The 24861-nt window shown below is 43.9% G+C and overlaps 3 protein-coding genes and 1 long non-coding RNA gene across 7 annotated transcripts; 3 read left to right on the top strand and 1 right to left on the bottom strand.

Moving 5' to 3' along the window:
* Positions 1-304: 304 nt before the first annotated feature.
* LOC148390445 (uncharacterized) lies at positions 305-1939 on the bottom strand. Its single transcript, XR_015861326.1, has 2 exons — positions 1244-1939; positions 305-653 (listed from the first exon to the last, which is right to left on the bottom strand). It is a non-coding gene; the product is annotated as an uncharacterized LOC148390445 (long non-coding RNA).
* ubap1 (ubiquitin associated protein 1) lies at positions 1245-9374 on the top strand. Of its 2 annotated transcripts, none has more exons than XM_088389891.1 (7): positions 1245-1436; positions 2928-2974; positions 3048-3172; positions 4056-4871; positions 4953-5111; positions 7208-7309; positions 7429-9374. In XM_088389891.1, exons 2-7 carry the CDS (start codon positions 2935-2937, stop codon positions 7567-7569), a joined length of 1383 nt encoding a protein of 460 aa, XP_088246017.1. In that variant the 5' UTR covers positions 1245-1436; positions 2928-2934; the 3' UTR covers positions 7570-9374. The 2 variants fall into 2 exon arrangements, with proteins under 2 accessions (XP_088246017.1, XP_088246018.1); XM_088389892.1 differs by lacking the exon at positions 1245-1436 and adding an exon at positions 2253-2275.
* Positions 9375-9719: 345 nt separating this feature from the next.
* Positions 9720-14891, top strand: dcaf12 (DDB1 and CUL4 associated factor 12). The gene is made up of 9 exons (XM_088389890.1): positions 9720-10113; positions 11050-11337; positions 11563-11829; positions 11947-12007; positions 12167-12360; positions 12462-12527; positions 12731-12893; positions 12964-13142; positions 13217-14891. The coding sequence occupies exons 1-9, from the start codon at positions 10054-10056 to the stop codon at positions 13373-13375; spliced, it is 1437 nt and encodes a 478-aa protein (XP_088246016.1). The 5' UTR covers positions 9720-10053; the 3' UTR covers positions 13376-14891.
* A 73-nt stretch (positions 14892-14964) lies between these two features.
* ubap2a (ubiquitin associated protein 2a) lies at positions 14965-23847 on the top strand. Of its 3 annotated transcripts, none has more exons than XM_088390328.1 (27): positions 14965-15081; positions 16488-16625; positions 16840-16917; positions 17039-17149; positions 17271-17433; positions 17514-17600; positions 17687-17750; positions 17877-17977; positions 18100-18158; positions 18256-18326; positions 18494-18674; positions 18739-19006; positions 19085-19380; positions 19472-19698; positions 19781-20060; positions 20150-20189; positions 20274-20454; positions 20541-20586; positions 20693-20987; positions 21060-21151; positions 21386-21433; positions 21514-21607; positions 21709-22116; positions 22282-22386; positions 22478-22545; positions 22698-22889; positions 23040-23847. In XM_088390328.1, the coding sequence occupies exons 2-27, from the start codon at positions 16530-16532 to the stop codon at positions 23133-23135; spliced, it is 3747 nt and encodes a 1248-aa protein (XP_088246454.1). In that variant the 5' UTR covers positions 14965-15081; positions 16488-16529; the 3' UTR covers positions 23136-23847. The 3 variants fall into 3 exon arrangements, with proteins under 3 accessions (XP_088246454.1, XP_088246452.1, XP_088246453.1); XM_088390326.1 differs by having other exon boundaries at positions 21383-21433; XM_088390327.1 differs by lacking the exon at positions 14965-15081 and adding an exon at positions 15105-15223 and having other exon boundaries at positions 21383-21433.
* Positions 23848-24861: the final 1014 nt, after the last annotated feature.

The following is a 24861-nucleotide window of genomic DNA, read 5'->3' as shown; positions in this document are numbered from 1 at the left end:
AATGATTTACTGACTTCACATTTTGAATTAAGTTTTGATTTCACGTGTTTCTTAAAGGCAGCGCCATGGAAAAAGAGTTACGCGTTTGCTGATGTTCAATGAATGAACCTCAGTTGACACATGTATGGAGTTTGTATGTTATCCCACATATCCAACATGCGTGGTGTTAGGTTACGGATTTTAGTTATTGATCTGACTCCAAATTGCGATCAACACTTAACACATAAATTGCTATGTCCTAATCCACACACTGGCGCACCTAACAATTTTGCGAGTTCGTTCTGTCAAAGAGAAGACCAGTAGATCAATTAGACCAAATTTACCAATTATTTATTCCTGACAAAGCGCACTAATACAGGCCTGGGTCCCGGGTCCCTCACACTAAAACTCGTGCGTTTTTGTGACCACCAAAAGACGACACATTCTTCCGGGTTGCCCAGTTTTAAAGAAACACAATATGAATATTAAAGCATGCAAAATATTGTGAGATGATTGGTCGATGGCCATCTCCTCCCCGTCCAGGTGTCGCTGAGGTCAGGCGGTTGGGTTTTCCCCTCGAAGGCCGGTCTCATAGACGTGCTGTTGTTCTCGTTCCTTCACCGACCTTGAGATGGTCTCCTCCGGTACTCCCTATCCGGGCCTATTCCACAACACTTCGAAGAAAACAAGTTCATGCGGTTTGCCTGCACATTCCTCGGCCCCCACCAATCCACACGAGCACTCTAATACTAGATATTAATATGATTATAAGTTTAACACAACCTTAAAAAATATGTTTGCAAACTCCCAAAAACACATTTTCCTTTAGTGGCTACATAAATGGCTTTGACACTGAGCGCTCTAAATCTCAGGTGTTAAAACCCATGGCCCACGTACACATCGCATTTTTATTAGGTCTCTTGTTCATCTACTTCCTTGCTAAAAATATTTTCTCAAATAGCTTCTTCACTGAGATATTGCAAGCATATCTTTGCCACCAAACCACCATATAAAATGAATTGAGCAATACAGGCATGGATGGCTGGCTATTTTTTGCATCTAATCAAATTTAAAAAAAACATGTCAATGTAGATTGTTAAAAAAGAAACTATTTAGTGCGCAACTTTGAATATGAATATGCACTGAAAACACCGTAGACGCAGTTCATACTGGCGACCAAATGATGACAGAACTGCGCTCCCCTCCAATGTTTCGCAACCGTCATTAGAAAAGCCGAAGAAGACACCGAAGCTGAAAAAAATACCTGCCGTCAGACGGCGGAGTGACGTCAGACAGGAACCAGTGGAAGGGAGCCTGACAAATCAAGATGGCGTCCCTCGGCAGAAAAGGAAAGATATTTCAAAACAAATAAAAAACACTGGACTATAATTCTAATTAAGACAGCACATTTTTTAGAACAAAGTCATATTTGTAACAGCAAGACGGAGCAGATAAAGGTGAGAGCAATCTTTGATATCTTTCGTTTCGGGGCGGTGGCAACAGTGTGAGTCGGGTCGGGCCACTTGCGAAAGGAATGGTTTTGGATTTTAGACTTGCCCCCAAAGCGTAAGCCATTAGACGTTTAATTCTTCGCAATTTATTTGATATCCTCGTCCCCACGAGGATTTAATTCAGCAGTTGTCACTTTATACTGACTGCTGATGTTTGTGATTTCAGACCTGAGTGACGAAATGTATGATAGCTTAGCCGGTTGCTAATCAATAACTTGGGTGTTTCGGCTAATGTTATCGTTTATCTCTGTGAGTCACACTTTGTGCTATAAGGTTGGAGAACAGTGTCATTTGCCGAAACATTACACGAATTGCAAGAACAGTTATGTGGTACACTTTATTCAATTAAAAGCATCATTCCACGGCTTCTATGGTGATACGTCGGTAAAAGAGCTTTTGTCACTAACATGTCCAACTTGACTCGGTGTAAAGCATCACTGTTGTTAGTTTTTCAAACGAGAACATGATTGTGATGTTATAATGGTTACATAAAGACATTTCTAAGACCCTTTAACTCATGTGATGGTAGGATCTTCTGTGTCCGTTGCAGTCACGTTGAAAGCAGATCGAAAGCAGAACGAAATTACTGCTGCGCAGTTTCAAATGTTTTGACCCCCTATTAATGTTATGGCTTTTATTTCTGTATACTGTATCAAATATATATGCACGTGTATAAACAATGGCGTCTCTGTTAATTAAGGCATTGTTGTGTTGCATGATCAAATAATGGATTATGTGTGATCATTTTCAAAGCAGTGGAAAAATATGCAAAGCTAGTTAAGAGGGTGAGTAGGAATGGGTTATTTGTAGTGCCCCATAGGTTTGAGAAATTCTGTGAATTTGAAGACGGAAACTTGCCCTGGGAATTAAAGTGCATACATTTGGAATTTACTAAATTTATGGTAGGGTCATTGTGGTTGAGGAACCAGATTTTATGAAGGTATGGTCATTACACCCATGTGTGGCACTTTCTTGGTATTATTAAGATCCGGAGGAGGGAGATCGGCTGCATTTTTGTTTGTTAGTTGAATCAGTGGTAGATGTAATATTTAACTCTACAATTGTGTTTTAGTTCTTTAATGAAAACATATAAGTATATTTATAAGTGTGTGCTTTTTGAAGGATGTCTACTTATAACAGAACAATCATGAAAGTTATTTTTATGCTTGAATATGAACATAACTTCGCATTAATTCACATGAAATGTTAGATATTCTTGTATTGCCCCTGGCAAGTTTCTAATTTGGAGTATTTTCCAAATCCCCCTGGCTAACCTTCCTTGGTAATTTACCGTACTTATTATGGAAATCTTCCACCCTTTGTAACTCTCTTGGCACTGGATGTGTTTTTGCTATTCTTCAGTTCAAAATAGTGTAATTCACTCTTCCACAGCTTTTCTCAGGGAACCTTACAGTGTGTGTCTTTTCCCCCGTACAGTATCTAAATGGCTACAAGGAAATCTTTAACGGATGCACAAAACAATGGTAAGGATTTAAATATTTCATGTTTAATTCTTTGTCAATTAGCTCATGTACATTGTTTTCTTTCCCCACATAGGACCTATTTGCTACCTTGATGACGTTCCCTTCAAGGTCAATGAAAAATTTCGCTGTCCCGCCAAGGTGGGGCTACCTGTTGGATTTTGTCTGCCAGACTGTACCTCTGTTTTGGTGGACACACAGGTAATATATCTTTTAAGTCTCTTTCAAACTACAGAACTTCTATTTACCTTTTCCTTTCAGACAAATCTGTGACAATTGTTGTCAACAGGAATGTGAATGGGAAGTGTGTCTCTGGTGTTAAATTGCACACTCCTGACATATTGGCAGTGTGCTATCAGAGATGCTATTTCAGAAGCTCGCTAGCAAAACAAAACTTGACAATACAAACATACACTCATTCTGTATTAGTATTTTACATCCACAAAAGCGAGTTGGTATAAAGGAGGAAAAAGATGATCAGATGATTTTCTTTACTGTGAGAGTGACACTGATGATGTGGCTCAAAAACCTGCATAAATCAGTTCGTGACCACTCAGAGCAAAAATGAGTCAGAACTTGCTCACGCACATTCCGAGATGTGCAACAGTAACGGTTGAGTACGTCAAGTGTCTACACTTTAAAAATAGTAAATGTCTCATTTACATAAAATGAACATTGTGAAGTGTTTGAAATATTGCAAAAGTAAAAGATACTCAACAAATGAGTCCATAATTATCTCAAAATGTAACGAAACAATCATCAGCTGATGAGTCCCTTTTCATATTCATTGTAAGAACTCATTATGAGCTAAGATTAGGCCGGGAGTTCTCAGAAGTTTCTATGAACAATTGCTCTGAACTCGAGCGTAGCAACAGTTGCTACGCTCGAGTGAATGACCACCAAATACTGGCCTCTGATTGGTCTATTGTCCAGATGCTCAATGCGTAATCACAGAGGTACCTCTACCAGAACTGTTCAAAAACATGTGTGGTGATTTAAAATTTTTGAATATTAAATAAAGTAGAAAACGACTCTAAACGTGTTCCTTCATCTCACCCATGTCCTCTTTCTGTGATGACAACAGTATGACTTCTCTCTGGAGAATCTAAGTATTCGCTGGGGGGAGGAACTGGCCGAGGCACGAGAAGCGGAGGCACGAGCCGAAGAGGGCGTAACCCAACAGGACGCAGAAAATCAAGAAAGCTCGGCTGAGGCTGAGGACACGAATGGTGGTGGAGGGAAGAAAGCCTCATCTGCTGCTGGCGACCACGATCCTCCCCCACCAGCAATGAACCCTGTTTTGGCAGGATTGAGTCATGATGCTATACTCACTCCTCTGCCTGCCCCGAGTGTTGGCCCGAGGAAAATCCAGCCCAGCACTCCTCAGGCACATGGCCTCAACCTTGCTGAATTTGAGCGGGAAGAGGACCCCTTTGACAAGCTGGAGCTTAAAACGTTGGATGATAAAGAGGAGCTTCGAAACATTCTCCAGAGCCAGCCTCAACCTGCTTCTTCGGTATCCCCTCCAGTTGGGTCCCGGCAAGGGCCAGCTTCACGTGGAAACACCCCGTCTCCTCCCACCAATGCCAGCCCTCCCGTGAAAGCAGTCTCTGGCCATAAAGCCAACGGCTTGGTCGCCTTGATGGATATGGACAGAGTTGGGCAACATGGCAGATCGGGTTTGGAAGTGGAGGATAGGCCCTGCAACATCCGCTCTCTGAGTTTTCCCAAACTTTCAGATTCTGGGGATCCCGAACCGGTTAGGTACAGCTCACGCAATGCGCTCGTGCCTTCTCCGCAACGGAACCTACCAAATGGCAGCCCCCCGATCAAACCCAAGTCCCAAGTTATTGTTGCCCCTAAGAAGCTCGACTTCTGTAAGGCTGGTGGACCAAAACAGGTGAGCGCCCGCTAACTTAAACTGGATGTGGTTGAATTGTACCATCATAGACGTTGTTGATATTCTTATATTGATTCCCAGGTAAACTCGCTGTCGGGTTCGGCCGGGTTGCCATGTGGGGGAGCCTTGCTTAGCATGACCCCTGCCGAGCGCCAATGTGTGGAGACCCTTGTCGGCATGGGTTATTCTTATGAGGGTGTTCTTCGGGCCATGCAGCGACAAGGACAGAATGTGGAGCAGGTCTGACCCAACCACCCAATCATCACTCACACAATTGTGTCTCCCTTCACATTTATGTGGACAAAATAGATTGTCTTTAGTGAAATGTGCTAATAAAGCAGAAGTCACACGATATGTTTGGTTACAATGGCTGACCTCTAATTTTATATGGATTAATATATCGTCAGCCTACTAAAATAATTGTCCGAGTCGTTTTGTTTTTCAAAAAACAGAACCACCTTTTAATTTATGTATTAATTTCAGTTCAATTGGATCATCTGTTTAAGGATGTACCCGCGATCCTCGTGAGGAGAAGTGGTTTGGATAACGGCTGCATAAATGACTGAAGCCTTTATTTTAAGAGGCTGATGACATTTTAGTGAAATTAGTCAAATAAATTCTGCATTGGGATGCCAGCGAAGTTTTGTTCATTTGATTTGTGCCACATAATCTACGAACGGCCAAACCAAAAGTTCAGCATTAATTTGCGCAGAATGGGTTCTTTGCATGTAATTTAGTGGGTAGCTGCTACAAACTTAAACTGAACTAGCCAATTTCCAATGGGCAAGACAAGACAGCTATCATACATTGCCGGCAACAACTAATGTATGTGTATCAGAGTTTATTTTGAAATTGGCCTTCTCACCGCATGTTACTGTCGTGCAAACACATGAAAGCATAAACATTAGTTGCTGCGGGTGGCTTAATTTGCCCTAATACCAATTAATCATACACCCGAGGGAGGAAAAAAAAAGCATTTTTGGGGAATTGAGGTACTCAAATTACTCTACTCAGACCGATCATAGTCGCTATGCGGTATTCTTAGGACTTGCCCCAAACCACAGAGATGTAGGTCCTCCAAAACACCGGTAAGAAAATCGAGAAAGGCTTTCATTTGTGGTTTTATTAGATTTACTATCATTAATATTAGTGTTGTTAAAATGCGTGTGGTAATTTATTGTGTTCCTCTGAACATTTCCAGTTATTTGAAGCAATACGCCACTGAAAATTTATTGTCCTTCGTTTGATTAGTCAGCGTTTATAAAACATAACTGGTGCAAATATCAATGGCATCTGATAACCTGACGCTATTTATATTTGATCGATTAATATTTATCCACTGCCTAATGGAAAGAAGGACAATTAACCTACAGTGGTTTGTTGTTTTAACAAGAAATTGTCTGACATTGTATTCTTTGTGTATTCAAGTTGTATTGACATTATTAGTGTTAGGTGAAGACAGACGGACAGGCAGTTGAAGTTACTGGGCTTTCTTCTTTGGATCCTTGAAGGAACAGAAAAAAAGCTCACAGTTTAAATGTAGGGCAGATTTACATTCTTGTATTCGAGATGGGTCCTAAGTTTCCATAGAAACAAAGAAAATAACTATGAATGGAAAATTATGGCCCAACCTGTAGAATTGAATTTGGATGACACCATGCACATTGAAACAAACAATGTTCATGGTATTGTTTGCATTGCTTTTGGAATTAAAAAAAAAAAAAAAAAAAAAAAAATCAGAAGCTTTCATACTCTGCTGTTTACTCGAGACTATGAATACACTGCTGTTGTAGTTCGCCAAATCAGAAGAGGGTAGACAGTATTTTCCGCAACGGATATGACATCAGGGCGCTACGTGCAGAGAGCCCATTCAGGTACTGTCATACCCACACATTTGCCAAGGAGAATTATCTGGCATGAATGTCTTATAGAAACTTGTATTATGCGCAATTCCCATGTAAAGCTTTCAAGTTGGTGTATTGAATTTCCATCAACATTTATGGGACCCCCTCCCCTTTGCAAGCCTACACAGGAGTGAGTGTGACTATTTATAAACGTGCTTTGCGATTGACTTGCGACCAATCCAGGGTTGTACCCTGCCTCTCACCCAAAGCCAGCTGGGATTGGCTCCAGCTCACCCGCGATCCTAATGAGGACAAGCGGTTTAGAACAGGGTTTGTCGGATGGGATTTTTGTGAGCTTTTTAAATTGTTTGACTCGAGGGGTTCCATTGTAATCTGCCTGATAGTCATGTGATCAGAAAATCTCACAGAACCAGCTAAAATGTTGTCCCGTACAATATATTTGTCATAATGAGCATGTTGTCGTTGTCCAAGGTTCTGGATTATCTCTTCATCCACGGACGTCTTTGCGAGCGGGGCTTCGATGCAAGTGCAGTGGAGGAATGTTTAGAGATGTACCAATGCTCTGAAGAAAAGGTCAGTATTTTTTTTTTTTTGTAACAGTGGTCTGATAACAAAAAAAAAATATTTCAAGATCATTTGTGTGATATTGAAAAATTTCTCTTAAATAATATTTACATCTCCCTTCTCCTCAGGCATTGCAGTTCCTTGAGCTGATGTCAAGATTTGGTGAGATGGGCTTTGAGCGGGAGGCCATTAAAGAGGTGCTACTGGTTCACAACAATGATCAAGATAAGGCGCTAGAGGACCTAATGGCTCGCGCTACTGCCAGCTGAGCCAAGCCAGTGAAGCAACCGATGCAGAGCCCGCTTCCTGTTAACATCTCACACAGCCCCCCCCCCCTTTTTTTCTGCCACCCCCCCTTAAATCACACCATGCCCTGCAACATGTGCTTGCCTTGGCTGTGGATGGGACAACTGGGAGAATAGTTGCTCTCCATGCTAAAACTGTATTGTTTCTCAAGCACTTTAGACTGTGTGCCAAGAGTAACAATACTTCACAGCGGTGTTTCTTCCTAATAAACGCTGAGGTTAGGTTCCAGGAGCTGATACCGCTTTGGTTTTGAAGACCGGCGAGGCGGACCTAGAAGAATTGGGCTATTGGCTTTGATGCCATTTATATTTGCTTCCACTTGGAAGTGTTGAACTGACTTTAGGTCAGGATTTGGAGGAGGTTTAAACTCTTGAAACTGCTTAAAACAGCCAAGCTGCCATCTTCCACTGCTCAGTGCAGATCCCGTAAGTGGTGGAAAGGATACGGGGCTTTCTTGAAATTCACTCAAGAAACATTCTAAATACAAAAAAAACGGGATGAAAATCAAAAGGCGCTCACGGTACCTTCTTTCATGTGTTTCCTCTGTTAATATGGCCGCTTTTCATGTCAGATTCAATGTTTTGCTCAATTTGATTTCAGATTTGCATCATCAAACATTCATCATCACAACCCAAAAAAGTGATACGACTGCCCCAGGTTGCTCTTTACCTGCATAGGAACCGACCTGCTGCATGAGATTGAGGGTCTGCTCTTGATTAAAACAAAATCTATACCCCACTGGCATTGACACTTATTTTGTAATTACCAACTTATTTAAGATAGTACACTGATACTTTAATTTGAACATATAGAGTTGGATATAATGTAAGCTATGTTAACAAAACTGACACTTTTAACTTTAATTTGTTTGCATACTGGGAAAGTGTGGATGGTTGTAGGGGGATGTGCGTTGAGATTTTTGTTTTGTAACCACATCTTAGTGCAATAGAGACATGTAAAGGAACCGGTAAATGTTGTCCGGTCTTAAAGGTCTTGCTGAAAATTTGGATGGAACTTAGCAAGTTAGTAATTTTATCATTTTATCATTTCATCCATCTAATCAAACATGACTTATGTTGGTTGACTTGTTCATATGCTTTGATTAAAAATCTCATTCAGATTTGATGCCAACACTTTTGTAATTGGATGTAAGGAGTGGATAGGGGCATGTTTATCTTAGTAATCATGTACCAGAGAAGAAGGTATCAAGATGAGATGTAGAGCAGACTGCTTAACACCCTCCCCCACCCACACACACACACACGCACACACACACACACACACACACAAAGGCAGGTAACCAAAGGTAAAATCGGCAAACTTCACAGCCATATCACCAGTCATATTATTCCACTGATGGTCCTTAAGCATAGTCTATTTTTAAAATTACCTAAGCTAGAATGGCTAAAGTAACTCTAAAATTGTTCAAGCACTGAATTTTTCTGTTGGGTTTTAAACCCAGCTTCATGTTCTTTGTGAGTTTGCCATGAGAAAATGAGTCTCTGGCCTAGTTTCCTTATTACAATTAAAGGTAAGCAGAATAAGTTTACACCACTAAATTGAGAGTGATTGGCAAAATGAGGTGTCGTTGGGATTTATAATTGGTTTTGGGGTATATCATCCGAAGTATTGTATTGGTCCTAATGCATCTGCTGACTATCAAAAATAGGACTTAAGGTGAATGACTTCCTGAACTATGGGTTGTTGGAAATGTTGAGTTTCTTGTGACTTGGGAGGTCCCAATGATTAAATACACAAATCATTTTAATTGTTTTGAGTTTCATTGGCATTTCTTGCTTAATGCTTGCGTGTTTTGATCATCCACAGTAATTATGAAGTATTTTAAGTCATTTAGTAGACAGAAAAACCCAAATGTCATTCCTTCACTAACACTTAACACTGAGATGAATAGACTGTTGGGAATACATACATACCCCCCCCCCCCCCCTCCAGAGGTCGTTAACCATATTATTTTGATGCTTAAATATAATTATTTTCTTTATGTAAAAATGTATATTTTTTAGAATGACTTGAATTCAAAACACTAAAATAACCAACGGAAGATTATGAATGGCCGCGCGCGATCGTCGTGAACGAGCACGTATGACGGGCGCGTTCACGTGTGACCTTGTTTTTGTTGATGTTTAATGAGTCGGCTGCGCGCTTCTTGTCGTTGGTGACGCGACTCTCCCTGGGAAAAAGAACGCACTGAGGCTAGCGGCGCAATACTTTAGTGTTGATTTATAAATACACTGTAAGTTAACGCAAGTCAATTGCCAACAAGCCTAGACAGCGAGGCAACGTATCCCGTATGTAATCGTCCTTGCTTGTCACCGGACGCCGCCAGCAAAGGCCACAGAACTAAATTGTTTATCGACATTTTATGATCCAACGTCCAGAGTCAGGTTTACCCTCCATGTGGGTGAGGGAATTGTGTGTGTCAGACTATGGCGAGAAAAACAGTTAGCAGGAAAAGAAAGGCAGGGGAGCCCAAGGACCAACAACAGGTAGGCGGAAACCGATAGATCTCACCCGCTAAGCTATCAAAACTGATGTTAGCATGCTAACTAGCTTTGTGCTACATGTGATCGGATAATCTAATCTGTGCCAAGGGGCCAAATCGCAATGACACTGGGACAATCTGTGTTGCCAAACCACTCGACAGCTAATGTCAAATGCATTAGACCATGTTTGCATTTTGTACATGTGCATGCGTTTATGTTGGTAAACGTTAGCCACATCAAAATGACTGCTAACGGTAGCCGAATATGTTGCAGGCTGATCAGTTATGAAAGGCTTGTTAGGATTTTAGACTTGCCCTGTTTAGGAAACAATGATGGGTGTCGCCTTTGGTGCCGATTGTTGCGCTTGAAGATGATTTTGAATTGTCTTAGCAGCCAGTTTGCGAATGGTCACGTTACCTCAAAGTGTAGATCAGATCTTGTTGTGGTCTAAATATGTCTCCCAAATCGAAGGACTGCATTGAATAACGTGATCAAATAGAGCGACCAACATAAATTAGAACACTCCGATAGATATATCATAAACGCTTTACTTTCAGAATATCTGTATGTATATTACTGCACTACCAGATCTGATCTGTCTCTGAAAAGTTACAGGACTGGCGTCACAAATTATAATTTTTAAGACAAAGAAAAGCAATGACTTTTCTTCTTAAATGTGGGACAGATTAACCAGCATGTCTTTGTTAAGTGCGTGAGAAGAGGCGATTATTGTTACAACTGATGGCTGCTTGCACCTGCTGATAATGCTCTAAAGATTCTTCAGTCAATTTAAATGAAATCAAAGTAAAGATGGAAACATGGATGACACCTAGTAGTAAATGTCAATTTTTTTGGAGGGGGGGATGGGGTGTTACACTTACTCTAATGTTAACCATCTTCACCAACATTGTTCTAATTTTCTTACTTTTCCTCTATCAGCTGGGCTGGTGTCAGGCGCCATACAAGCGGAGTCGTGTCTCATGTTCTTCACGTCATGTGCAGTGGTGGCGCAGTCGCCACTCGGTGGTCAGCGCCCTCCGGGGCAGAGAGTTCCGACCTCAGCAGCAGTACGAATTGCAGCTCCAGCGGAGCCTGCGTGGCTTTGCGGCCGGCAGGCTCCCTGGCATCCTGAAGGAGAGGGAGTTTTCTCTTGGGTGCCTTAACAAAGTATTTGCCTCACAATGGCTCAACCAACAGCAGGTTGTGTGCGGGACCAAATGCAACACGGTGAGATGTTGGTCCAAGACCCAAATCATTTTTAAAGATTTGGAATAAAGTATTATTTATGCATTATTATTATTATTTTTTATCATTATGATTGAGGTATAATTGTTTCACAACCGGGGGCCCAAGTAATGTAACGTATAATCACTGATGATGGGTTCTTTGTATGTAAACCATAATACCTGTGTAATCAAATATTCCATCTTTTTTTTTTGTCCTTCTTCACAGCTTTTTGTAACCAATGTCATGACCGGGCAGATCACTCGGATTCCCATGCTCAAGGACAGGGAATGTCATAGTGGAGGCTCTGTGGTAGGCGTGGTGCAGAATTACCACAACACTGCCAGCTCTCATTCCCGGCTGGACCAGCAGGGCTGTGGAATCCATGCTATTGAGATCAATCCCTCAAGAACCCTCCTGGCTACTGGGGGAGACAACCCCAACAGCCTGGCCATCTACAAGCTGCCAACGCTGGATCCTGTTTGTGTTGGGGATGTGAGTTGCCCGATCTTTCTCAACAACACTTCAATTGGGGGAATCACTAGACTTCAGTTCTACGCAATGAATGCACGCAAATCTTTTTGTTTTTCATGATGCTCACTTGTTTGTTAGGATGGCCACAATGACTGGATCTTCTCAATAGCATGGATCAGTGACAGGATGGCAGTGTCTGGTGAGTTCTCTGCATGAATGACTGGTGCTAGAGCTTTTACACGAGCTGCACCATAATGTCGCTTTTGTTCCTGCTACAAAGGCCTGTGGAAAAGTAAAAAAAAAAAAAAGTACTTGATTTGCCGGAGGGGACTTGTTAACACTATATTCCAATTTCTAGGTTCACGAGATGGCTCCATGGGTCTGTGGGAAGTTACAGAGGAAGTAATGAACCAGGCACAGCACAGCCAGAGTGATACGGCCATGCCCTCCTATGCCCACATCTCCCACCGAGCCCTCAAAGACATCCCAAAGGAGTACACCCATCCGTACAACTGTAAAGTCCGTGCTCTGGCCTTCAACAATAACCACAAAGTGAGTCTTCTCTTCAAACAGTCTCTTGATGGCTTCTAGGCCTGAATTCACACTGTGAGCTCGAGGTCTTATTTTTCCTGGTGTGGCGGATTTTCTTTCAGGAATTAGGTGCTGTCTCTTTAGACGGCTACTTCCACCTTTGGAAAGCTGAACACAGCTTGTGCAAGGCAAGTTCACTGCACTTGTTTTCATGTTTAGGAAAAAACTAATGTCTGCATCAAAGATCACTTAATCCAGTCCTTGAGGGCCACAATACTACATGAAGTCATGAACTTGTGAATATCTGAGCCCGTCAAATTCTGCATGGCAGTACAAAGTGAAGAGGATCAGTTTCTGGTCTCATTTGTTATCCCTCATCGCTTGCCTGCAGCTTCTGTCTACCAAACTGCCACACTGCAAAGAGAATGTGTGTCTGGCGTACGGGCAGGACTGGTCCGTATACGCTGCCGGATCTCAGGCCCACGTGTCTTTTTTGGATCCTCGTCAGCCGACGCATAGCATCAAATCAGTCAATTCCCGAGAGAGGGGAAGTGGTGAGTGATTCCTCCTTTCTAAAGAAACCTACCTCCTGAATCCCTTAGAAAATCAATTGTGTGTGTGCAGGGATTCGTTCGGTGAGTTTTTATGAGCACATCGTGACGGTCGGCACCGGTCAGGGTTCGCTTCTCTTCTACGACATCCGCGCTCAGAGATTCCTTGAGAACCCTTTGATCCCAGCTGGAGGGTACTGGAAGTGCTCGGGAGATGGCATCCTCAAGCTCACCACAGGGAAAGGCTGGCTGGTATACAATATTTGGACCATTTGGATTTGCAAAAACTTGATTCCATGTGATCCATTTTTTTTTTTTTTTTGCAGAATCATGATGAGACATGGAGGAGTTATTTTTCAGACCTTAATTCTTTTCCAAACGCCGTCTACACGCACTGCTACGACCACTCGGGCACCAAGCTGTTTGTAGCTGGCGGACCGCTCTGTTCCGGCCTCCATGGCAACTACGCAGGATTGTGGAGCTAGCCTCGTTATCCTCTGCGTCACTGTATGATGACATCCTCGTCCGCTTTTTTTTATCTAAACAGTCCCTCCGTTCCTCTCCTTGTGCAACATCATCGTCTCTGTTGGACTCAGGAGCACGACCTTGCCGCCAACCACATCCCAGCTATGCTTGTACATCTTTGTGAACGCATCGTAACATTCTGTCATCCCTCTTTCCTTTCTTTCCGTCGTTCCACCAAACCAAGCCTATTTTTTTAATTTAAATAACATGAGCTAGGCATTTTCAAAAGCTACCAATGAGGAACGAAGAGGGGCTTTTTAAAACCCATAACCAACTGTAATAGTGACTCATACCATTTGCAATTGGTTTCATATGAAGTTGGGTTTATAGCATGTAAGATTGTTTGTACCGCACAGCATCCTTTGTAAGATATTAGAATGTTTTTGTGAAGATGTAACATTCGGTTTGCTTTTCAACTGGAATGAGTGGCAAAACTCAAAAGGGGGAGAGGAAAGAGGACTGAAGAATTTTCAAGGACCTAACCTGTGTGCAGTTTGACTTTGGATTGCTGGAACATGTTCAGTTCAGTCCCAAAACACATAATCAAAAACAAAACTGACGATGATGGCCTATTCCAATCAAAATTAGACATTTTGGGGAGAAATCATATAGGAGAGAAATGCCATGATTGCTAAATACAATGTTCTGTTGTTATATATATGCCCTTTATTTTCGAGTGACATACAACTGCTGATATAATTTGTTTTATATGTATTTATTTCGCCCTTATTTCACCCTCATTTGAATGGCTTGGGGTGAACTAATTTTTGAATTAGTTTTGTTTTTCCCCTATAAACCGTTCTTGTTCGATCAGATTAGACCGCTTCCTGCAGTTTTGCACACTTTTTTGTGTTCATATACGTATGTCAAAGTCTGGTGTCAGCCAAATAGAGCGCTTTTTTATTGATTTGGTTGACTTGCCTGTGATGCTGAGGAGGCTCAGTGTCTTGGGAAGTAGAGCTGATAGCTCTGAAAACCTTTCATTCAAATAGAAGCATTATTAAGGTGCATTGCTTGGTACTACATGCACGTGTCACAGTTGTAAGATTTCATTTTCATGTCCTCGTTTGGTAGACGCAGGGTAGGCTTGAGTTCATTTTTGGCCTTGCTGAGTCAAGTCTTTCTGTGAAAGACTGCCATAGGCGATTAGTTTTTCTTTTTTCTTTTTACATGGAATATTTCATGAGTGAAAAAGAAAGAAAAAAAAAACAATTACATCCTCAGTTTCAACAAATAACCCCACATTTTATATAAATGTACATGTATGTGTGAAATACATAGGACAATTGTATGGATTTTTTATGTACATTTTTGAGGAATTGTGTGGATTGATGTATCTAATAAGTGATTCCCTGTTTTTTTTTTATATATATACAAAACTCATGAATGTTTTTACTCAGACGCAATGTGTATCTAAGCAAAAACATCAGAAAAACAAGTTATTGGATAATTAAAAAAAGTCAAATTCAAAATGTATATTAGAATGGTTGTCATTTTTAATGAGCAGGACTATCACGTACGCACGAACCATTAAATATGTGGTTGATGTCACACAAGCAGAAGCAAAACAAGTTGTGGCCAGAGGACATCGAACGAGCATCCAACTCGGTCGCCTTAATCACGTGACCACCTTGTCTGCTGCTGGCTGAGTGAAGCGTGTTAGCAGGTAATAACGGGATTTTCTATAACACGTTTTCGCTTATTTTGCGCCCCATTTCTCAACGCGTTCAACTGTTTTTATTGAGTGTACTTGGCGCACGTAGTCGGTCGCCTGCCTGGGCGATTTTCCTTCATCGAGGCTGTGAGAGGTGTCTTTCGCAATTTTTCTGTTGTCTTGGTTTCCCAGCGAGCAATGTCGTGATGGGATTGTATTCCGCTCTAAGGCCTTCTTCGTTTCTTTCGATACACTTTGCCTCGTTGCTTGTTGTCTTATTTTGGATGCTTGTGTAATCGGCGTTTGTAAGAATGACGTGATCTGAAGATAGGGCAACTCTTAAACGAGCTGATTAGACGATCGATTGTTAGCAACTCTGACCAGATTTAGATAGCATAATTGCTAACGTTAGCTTCACCCCAGCTGCCTCCGAGACTCGCTCGCCTGGTGTTAGCATGTTAGCGAGCCTGCCTCGCTGGCGAGGACAAAGAGGCCCCCGGTATCATAATCATCAAGTTTTTCGTTTTATTTAACCGTGACGCTCCTACGACATGATTTTTCATCGCAAAGTCTAATGTAAATTTATCAAGTCACGCAAGGGCTGTAAATAAGTCATTCTATTTGGGTGATGTTAGCGTTACTCTAAACATTCGTCCCCTTGGCTATTCCCAAATAAAGGAGATTCTGAGGAATGTTGTAGTTTTGTCTGTATATTTGCTCGAATGTCACCCCTAAATGAAACTCATTTACTTGGGCTTAAGTCAGCAAAAACAAACCATTTTTAATGAATGGGATTAATTGTCAGGATCACGACAACAATAAAATCCCTAATATCGATTTGATTTGTAAATGATTGCTGCTGAGATGATTTTGTCAAGCATACGATTTGAAATGTTTCTGACTTAAATCAAGCCAGCTCCTTGGCGTTAGCTTTGTTCAGTTCAGCAGCCAATGGTGTCACTGTGTTTTTAATGACGTCACTTGGCCGATGTAAACTGCGCTGCTATTGTTCTCGCAACTGTCAGTGAGCAGAGAGATAAAAGTTAACTTCGCATTTACGTCGTGCATATTTGCTGAATTTTTATTCTGTTAGTATTGTGCAAGAACTATCTGCTGGCGGGTATCAACATTTCATTAAGAATTTGCAGTATGCATCCCAAATAACTTGTATGTAGTATTGTGTGCATTATGCCCCTACATTATTTCCTGCTGCAGAATGCAGGCACACTCGGACTTTTTTTTTTTTTTATGCAAGTAGACACTAGGTCACTCTCCCTCCTTGACCTAGATATTCAGCAATGCTGTTACATCACCAGACCAACTGTGTCCTACTGTGTAACACAAATATGTTGCTATGTTATGCTGGAGCATTGTGAACACAGTTGTGAGTTTTCTTTTGTTTCCTGTTTCCTCGGCAGGTTTTTCTATTTTGTACATACAGAGTTTTGTATATACTGTATATGATGAGCTCGCTGGGCAGCGAAAAGGCCCGGGGCCCTCGTGAAAAAGTGCCGCCTGCTGCCAGCCACACATCTCAACCACAGAAACAGATACAGGTGAGAGTCTGCAGCCACGCAAATGTCGAAGAAACACACACTTCAGAGCTTTTTTCCTTGCCGGGCGACATTAAATCATTATTACTGAAATTGTGAACAATATGTAGAACATTTAAAGTAATTCATGAAGGCTTCCTTCTTTCCAAAAAATAAATAAAATAGGGTGAAGCACTGTTTCGTCAACTGTAATGTTTTTTTTTTTCTTGTGTTCCAGGCGACTGCTGAGCAAATCCGGCTTGCCCAGATGATCTATGACAAGAACGATGCTGACTTTGAAGACAAAGTTAATCAGGTACAGAATCATATGTCTGACAATAATTTGTGTGAATGTTTAACAAACTGATGGAAGAAACCACTGACTCTTCTTCACCAAATGTTTACAACTTTTTTTATCTGCTTGGTATTTCCCAAAGCTGATGGAGGTTACTGGCAAGAACCAGGATGAATGTATGGTGGCGCTTCATGACTGCAACGAGGATGTGAGCAGAGCCATCAACTTCCTTCTGGAAAGCACCTCGGATATGGTAGGCTTGTGCCAAACAAATTTCCCTACCGTTTTGTTAATGAATTGAAAAACCTGTTATTAACCAGCACCGAACTGCGATATGGCAGCTTTCAACTTTTTTGCTGCCGCTTTGTGTTTAGACCTCATGGGAGACCGTAGGGAAGAAGAAGCCGCTGGTGAAGGAGGCTCCTTCGGAAAGCAAGGAGAATAAGGAAAACCGGGAAAAGAAAGGTGACAGGGAGGCGAGCAAGGGCCGTGCGTCATCCAACCGCAAGGGCAAAGGCGCCAATCGGAGCCGGCAGGGTATAACGTCTCGATACATCTCCTGTCCCCCACAACTGTCGCCGTTGTCACCTTAATTTTGGCATGCGCATTTGTATCAGGTCCTGCTCGTCCTGCAGAAAATGGCGTGGAGGTGACACCAGTGGACAAAGGCTCTGATCGAGGAAGGAGGGCAAAAGGTGGTCGAGGTGAGATGGGAAATTTTTCATTCCAAAACAGCATTATACTCATCTCTTGAGTGGCTCTTGCAAATGTTTGGCTGACGTTTACGCAGGCTCGGGCGGTCGCGGTAGAGGCAGAGGACCAGCTACCAGCAGGTTCTCAGCCCAAGGCATGGGGTATGTCAAAGCTCACCCCATATTGGCAATTTATTATTTAATCACTCCAAATTATTTATTAGACAGCTTCAGCTGAGGCTTTCATTGGAAATCTGTAACATGAGTCCTGCATTTATTATTTCCCAGAACTTTCAACCCCGCGGACTATACCTCAGAGGCGGGGACAGGGACCACACAGAGTGAGGCTTGGGACACTGCGGCTAACAACAACAATACAGATGAAATGGGTTTGTGTTGCGTGCAAGGATACAGTCTTCGTTGATGAAGGTGGCATCTGCTCAACCTTTTATTGACACCCTCTGCGTCTTTCACCTTATTTGTCCCTGACATGTTGTTTACTTTTGTTTAGCTAACTGGAGGAACCCTGTTGAAGACTACGGACCCGAAGACTGGAGTGAGGATGTTAGTGTGAGTCTTCACGAAAAGTCTGTCAGCAAAATGACCGATGTTTACGTCATATTGGGTTTTTTTTTTTTTTTTGGGGCCTTTATTTGTTTTATGACAGCTCTCGGAGACAAAGGTCTTCACTTCCTCATGCGCGCCTCCTACTGAGAATCATATCACTTCTGGCCAAAGGTGAATAACTGACGTGTTAAATAAATTACAGTGTGAATTTTGAATGCATTAAGTTTGAATCAGCTTCCTTGCGCACAAAAGTCATGTGACCCCCAAGAGCTTAAGCAGCAATTAAAATGGATGAATCCAACTTTTTTAAGTGCTTTGACCTAATTGTCGTTCTGTAGTCTGGACCTAGCCTCTCTGCTGCAGAAGCCTGTAGTGGGTGGAAGAGAAGCACCCGCCTCCTCCTCCACCTCGCAGAGTCTGGTCTTCACCAACTCTCACCACCATCCGCCACAGCAGCAACATCAGCCTCCCCCGAGCCGCAGCACTGCCGGTGGCACCAGCTATGCTCATGCTGCTCTGGTAAACCAAAAAAATATTTAGAAAAAATAGATAACATATAACTCATGCCTTTTCCCTGTGCCAGTCATCAGTTCTTGGTGCTGGTTTTGGAGACCTCGGGCAAGCCAAGAGGCCTCCACCCAGTGCAGGAGCGCAGATACTGGAACAGCTCAAGGGTCCGGGCTTGGGTCCTCTGCCGTCGTCCCAGGTGGCACATCCTGCCAACACCCAAGGCAGCCCTTCAATCGGTCGCCTGCCGAGCCTGGGAGCGCCAGTACCTCCACACTCTTCGTCCAGCTGGGACATGAAGGCGCCAGAATCAAACGCCACCACGCTGTCCTCACAGTTCAGCCGTAAGTTTTCTTGCCAAAGCCTTCAGCTGGGGACTGACGTACAAGCATGCCTCACTGTATGTTTGGGTGCATCTGTAGGTGAGTTTGGCCTCCAGCCAGAGCCTTCGCTTGTGCTGAGTCAGCTCATCCAGAGGCACAGTGGCCCCTCTTTGCCACTGGCGCGCCAGCCCAGTCCACCATCTCAACAAGTGGCCCCCGCATCCGCCTCCTCTGCTCCCCAGCACAGCGGCACGTCGGCTCAGGCGGGCCCAGTCGCGGCGGCTGCTGGTCCCAAACATTCGGGCGCCGGATTGGATGCTCACGGCTGTGGGACGTCGCAGCAGCAGCGGGCACAGCTGAAAGGTCAAAAACGAAGGATACCTCCAACGTCAAAGGTAAAAGTTGTTGCTGACAATCAAATGGTGCGTGACAGACAGTTCAGTTAAATCTTAATGTTGGAGTGTGTAAACGTCTTTCTCGTGACAGATCCCCTCGACAGCCGTGGAAATGCCAGGCTCCACTGATGTCCCCGGTCTAAACCTTCAGTTTGGAGCACTTGACTTTGGCTCCGAGTCTGCTTTGCCAGAGTTTGGAGTTGTGGACAACGCTGTCAGTGCCGCATCCAGGGAATCCACGCCGGCCCCTGGCCTGGTAGCGCCCGCGTCAGGACCAGGGACTCAGAGTCAGACAAGCATGTACTCCAAACCGCTTGGGTACTGTTGGATATCATTGTTTTAAAATCGCACTGTTATCTCACAAAATGCATCAAACAAACGACTCATTCTTGTCTCGTAGTGAGTCACTGGGAAGCTCTCTCTCTGTCGACCTCCCTCTGCCCCTGTCGTCGTCTGAGCCGGTGTATCACACGTCCTCGACGGCACTCCCCAGTCTTACGCCCTCGTCGCTCGGTCCCGTCAGCTCCGGTGCTCCTCCCTCGTCATCGCTGACCACATCGACCATCTCGTCCTGTTCTGTACCTCCCTTCTCGTCTGTGGGAGGAAGCTACGATGGCTCCTTGCCACCTCAAGCACGACTGGCCTTCTCCCAGAGTAAAGAAACACCTGGACCGGTTATGGTGAGGAGAAATCAGAAGCAGAAGTTTATCATTGACCTCTAATTGGTTTAAATGTAAGAATAAAAACAACATTTTTCCCCTTATCCTAGAATGGTCTGAATGGAGTAAGGACATCTGCAGCTTTAGACAGTATGTTACCTCGCACAAATCTATTCATAGTTCCCAGTACATACAATTAGTTCTTTTATACAAGCGTTGCCATACTGTGCTCAGTTTCCTCAGCAACCTCCACACCAAAGCCCGACTCTCCGTCTCTCAACGCCAACACCAACTGCGCACCGCCACCCTCCTCCCACTTAACCCCCTCCACACTGCCTGTGCAGAGCTCCAGCTGCACGCTCTCCAGCCTGGCACAGGAGCTTCCCTCAGCTGGCCAGCTCAACGCTCTCAACAGGTGACACGCTTAATTTCATCGCTATCACGAAATGAGTGAACGACTTGAATCCTTTGGACAATTGTTTTTGTGCTTTGTGTCTGCAGCCATGTCAACAGTCATTCCTCAGCTCTCGGCTCCAGTTCTCTCACTGTAAGTGCATTTCGTAGCTAGGGGGGGGTGATGCCACTTACTGAGGCTAAATCTTGCTAACAGTATAAAGATACCAACAAGCATACCGACTTTGTGTCCTCCTCAGTACACAAGTGTCGACAGCAGCAGCGTGAGCGCTCTCACTCCCGCCTCTACGTCCTACACGTCGTCGCAACCTCCGCCTTCGGCACTTCACTCGGTCCACAATAGCAGCAACAGTAGCAGCGGCGGCGGCATCGGGCACCTGGTGAACATGTCCGGCATGAGCAGCAACATGAGCGGCGCCGGCGGACTTCATTCCGCTGCCACCAGCGCGGCGCTGGGATTCGGCTCCAATGGAGCTACCGGCACATCCAACCTCTCTGGACCAAGGACCGCACCCTTGCTGTCCTCCTCCACTGGTTAGCAAGAAAAGAAAAATGTGTGCTGGTAATAGTCATCGGGTCGGGTAATGTATGTTATTTTGTTAACAGGTAAAGCCCCACCAAACTTGTCCCAAGGCGTTCCTCCTCTGCTGCCTAACCAGTATATCATGGGCCCAGGGGGACTGCTCCCAGCATACCCAGTAAGGGTCACTGTGCAGTGTTTTTGATAACCGCAAAAACTTCTCTATGCTCCTTGAGAGTGTTTTCATTTTGTGTGGCCGATGGTCTCATATCGCAGATTTTCACTTAGTGGTTTGTAGTGGTATTCTGAGCTATTCAAAAGATGTCCTCTTACTTCTCATGTACACTCCTAAATAATAAAAAAAAAAGCTGTTGAGACATCAGATATGAAATATATGTACCTTTCACAGCAGATTTACGGCTATGAGGATCTCCACATGCTCCAGTCCAGACTACCAATGGTGAGTCTTAAATCTTCATCGCTCCAATTGACTTGAGTAGTTCCTTTGGACCGGGTCCCAATCTTGTTTTGTGCCCTCAGCCCTCCCTGCAGGATTACTATGGAATCACATTCCCCGGCCCCACCGCCACTCTGTCTAGCAGAGACGGGAGCCTTGCCAACAACCCCTACTCAGGTACAGGAGGACTTTGATGGTCATTGGCCACATCTATCTTCATCAAATACATCCATTCTCTTGACAGCGGGGCTGAATGATAAGTCTGCCTCTGTGTTCAGGTGAAGTCACAAAGTTTGGAAGGAACGACTCCACCTCTCCTGCACCACCCACAAGCCTGGCAGCCCAGCAGCAGCCCCCACAGGGCCAGAACCAAGGCCCGAGCCAGAGCCAGCCTCAGCCTCCTCAGGCCCAGCCGCAGGGCCAGCACCACAGCAGTCAGCAGGCCTTCCTGCCTCCGGGCTACAGCTACACGGGGCTGCCTTACTACGCCGGCGTGCCCGGCGCTGTACCCAGCGCCGCCGCCTTCCAGTATGGCCCCACCATGTTCGTTCCCCCGGGGGGCCCGGGACCCGCCTCGGCCAAGCAGCACAGCATGGGTCTCAGCCTGGGGAACCCGTCTGCCAGCCCATTCCAGCAGCAAACGCAACAGCAGCCCAGTGGCTACGGCCAGCACACCTTCAGCTCAGGTCGGTGACTGGGTACCGTCGTTTTTAACATATTGTCCATTTTTGGTCAACAAATATATGAGGGGAGGACATAATTTTTTTTTTTTATTAAGTCTCAATGTTCAGGGCAAAAAGTCACAATTGCATTAGTTATCAAAGTCGTTACCTTGGTTCTTTCCTTTTTAGGGTATGAGGAGCTGACAGCAGGACCAGCCGGAGTGGACTATAGTAAAGGCTACAATTCCTCCTCTCAGGCACAAGCCAAATCTGCTGCTAGCGGGCCCGGTAAAGGTAGGAGACACATTAAACAGCTTACAATAACTCCCCCAATTCCATCATTAATGTTTTGGGGTGTTGAGTTCGTTTGCGGTGTCACTTGCAGGGGTTTCGGTGACATCCAGTAACTCCGGTGTGCCAGACATCAGCGGAAGTGTTTACAATAAGAACCAGGTAAGCCGTGTCCTCTATTTTACTTTCCTATCCAACTGTACCAAGTAAGTGAAGGTCCGTTGGGTTTGTACCAAGGCCAAGCATTTTGTCCATATAATGCTGGGAGGTTTTGGTCACAAAGTTTCTGTATTTTCTTTCTTCTCGCCCTATAGTCTTTTGATAAGCAGGGTTTCCACGCAGGGACCCCCCCTCCCTTCAGCCTGCCATCTGCGCTGGGGGGTCCAGGACCCCTGAATCCTGGAGCAGCCCCCGGAGGTTATGCACCGGCACCCTTCCTTCACATCCTGCCTCACCAGCAACCACACTCGCAGCTGCTGCACCACCATCTTGCTCAGGATGGACAGGTAACACTTGCACTGAGCTGGTGATGGATCACAGACCCACTTGCAAAGATTAATTGTTGTTGTGGGCTAGGGCAGGGGTGGGCAATTCTGCTCCTCGAGGGCCTGCATGTTTTCTCTAATATGTGCATTGTCCCTTGCTTCCATGTTCAGGGTGGTCCAGGTCAGCGTGGGCAGTCCAGCGGCCTGCAGCAGAAGAGCCAAGTCAATAAGTCGAGCTACGGCAGCTCCCCCTACTGGGCCAACTGAAGTCGCTACGCTGTGTGTATATGCATGTGAGTGTGTGCGTGACAGGATGATACATTTGTGTGTGTGTTGTGCGCGAGAGTGCATGCGGCACACTCATGCGTCTGACTGATAAAACAATGGAGGGACAAACCATTTTACAACAGAAGCTAAAACACACTACCACGGCCTCTCCTTTGCTCTGTATATCCCCTTTTCAAATTTATGTCCGTTGTATGTAAAATATATTTATGTATGTATTTATACAGTATATATGTATTAGTAGAACATGAAATGTGGTTTTCTGCATTTTGTTTGTTTTTATTTTGAAGGGCATTTTATTTAAAAAAAAAAAGTGGAATGAGAATGCTCAATCATGAAGTTGGTGAATATACTTGAACACAAAGCATCATGTGATGTAGATTCCTTTTTGTATGCATACATGAACTGAGAACGATGTACATAGAATCTAAGCATCATTTTCATGGCTGAGGCCATTTTTTATTTTTTAGAAGAAATGTTTTTGTAATTTTGGTCTCCTGCATCTGTGAATCCTTATTTGAAGTGTGACTTGAGTTGATAGCTTGATTTTGGGTTTTTTTTTTCTGCAGTTTTCCCTCCATCTGTCTGTCATTCTTCAACTTCTAATAGTTGGCTGCTCACCAGCCAGGCCTTGATGTCATTTTAACATTGGTTTAAACCTTGTCCAAATTAAAATGTTAAACTGTTTGAGTGATTCGGGTCTCTGTGATTTGTTTGCCTTGCACTATTACTGTAAAGAGACACACAAAGAAATCGAAATTACGTTCCCACTATCCCACGGTGACAAGACATAGTACACAATATACATACAAGTAAACAACACAAAAAAAAATCTTGGAAAACATGTTGGAACGCGATCCCGAGGACTAGAGCTTGACTCCTGTGACCTTTGACCATGATATTTCCCAAATAAAGTGGCATATTATTAGGCACACTTAAAAATGGCGGTGTACCTAATGGAGTGTCCGCGTAATTCCCTCGTTAAGTGCACCTGCGTGAAAAGTTTTAGCTCTTTTTGAACGTGAAAGTGGCTAAAACTTTTCACGCAGGTGCGCTTAACGAGGGTCACATGGAAAACATGTTGGAACGCAGCCCCGAGGACTAGAGCTTGACTCCTGTGACCTTTGACCATGATGTTTCCCTAATAAAGTGGCCTGTTATTAGGTACACTCGAAAATGGCGGTGTACCTAATGGAGTGTCCGTGTGATTCCCTCGTTAAGTGCACCTGCGTGAAAAGTTTTAGCTCCTGCAGAACATAAAAGTGACCAAAAACTTTTCACGCAGGTGCACTTAACGAGGGAGTCACACGGACACTCCATTAGGTACACTGCCATTTTAGACTAGAGCTTGACACCTGTGACCTTTGACCATGATATATCCCTAATAAAGTGGAATGTTATTAGGTCAGTCAAGTTTAAGTCAAGTTTATTTGTATAGCCCTAAATCACAAACAGTCTCAAAGGGCTTCACATAGCCAAAATTGACAATTATTCTCAAAGCATCCCCTGATCTTAAGCTCCCAAAAGGGCAAGGAAAAACTAAAAAAAACCCTGCCAGGGGGAAATGAGAAACCTTGAGAAGGGACCACAGATGGAAGGATCCCCCTTTCAGGATCACCAGGTTGTAATGGATGCAGAGGGCACAAGTAATACATAATATGAAAATCAATGAAAAAAATGGATGTCGGAGGTGCCCGCGACTGTCCTG

This window comes from Syngnathus floridae, chromosome 11 (genome assembly GCF_059516105.1).
Source record: "Syngnathus floridae isolate MCC-2025c chromosome 11, RoL_Sflo_1.0, whole genome shotgun sequence".
Classification (NCBI taxonomy): Eukaryota; Metazoa; Chordata; class Actinopteri; order Syngnathiformes; family Syngnathidae; genus Syngnathus; species Syngnathus floridae.
Note: the sequence above shows the minus strand (reverse complement) of the source record. Positions and strands in the feature narration are given on the sequence as shown.

Excerpts from the sequence above, each read along its gene's own strand:
- ubap1 (XM_088389891.1), top strand. The coding sequence starts at position 2,935 with ATGGCTACAAGGAAATCTTTAACGGATGCACAAAACAATG. Across the intron at positions 3,173-4,055 it reads CTGTTTTGGTGGACACACAG|TATGACTTCTCTCTGGAGAA; the intron begins GTAATATATCTT and ends TGATGACAACAG. Across the intron at positions 5,112-7,207 it reads AAGGACAGAATGTGGAGCAG|GTTCTGGATTATCTCTTCAT; the intron begins GTCTGACCCAAC and ends TCGTTGTCCAAG.
- dcaf12 (XM_088389890.1), top strand. The coding sequence starts at position 10,054 with ATGGCGAGAAAAACAGTTAGCAGGAAAAGAAAGGCAGGGGAGCCCAAG. Across the intron at positions 11,338-11,562 it reads GCGGGACCAAATGCAACACG|CTTTTTGTAACCAATGTCAT; the intron begins GTGAGATGTTGG and ends CCTTCTTCACAG. Across the intron at positions 12,528-12,730 it reads CTGAACACAGCTTGTGCAAG|CTTCTGTCTACCAAACTGCC; the intron begins GCAAGTTCACTG and ends GCTTGCCTGCAG.
- ubap2a (XM_088390326.1), top strand. The coding sequence starts at position 16,530 with ATGATGAGCTCGCTGGGCAGCGAAAAGGCCCGGGGCCCTCGTGAAAAA. Across the intron at positions 19,007-19,084 it reads GCTGTCCTCACAGTTCAGCC|GTGAGTTTGGCCTCCAGCCA; the intron begins GTAAGTTTTCTT and ends GTGCATCTGTAG. Across the intron at positions 22,387-22,477 it reads TGCTAGCGGGCCCGGTAAAG|GGGTTTCGGTGACATCCAGT; the intron begins GTAGGAGACACA and ends TGTCACTTGCAG.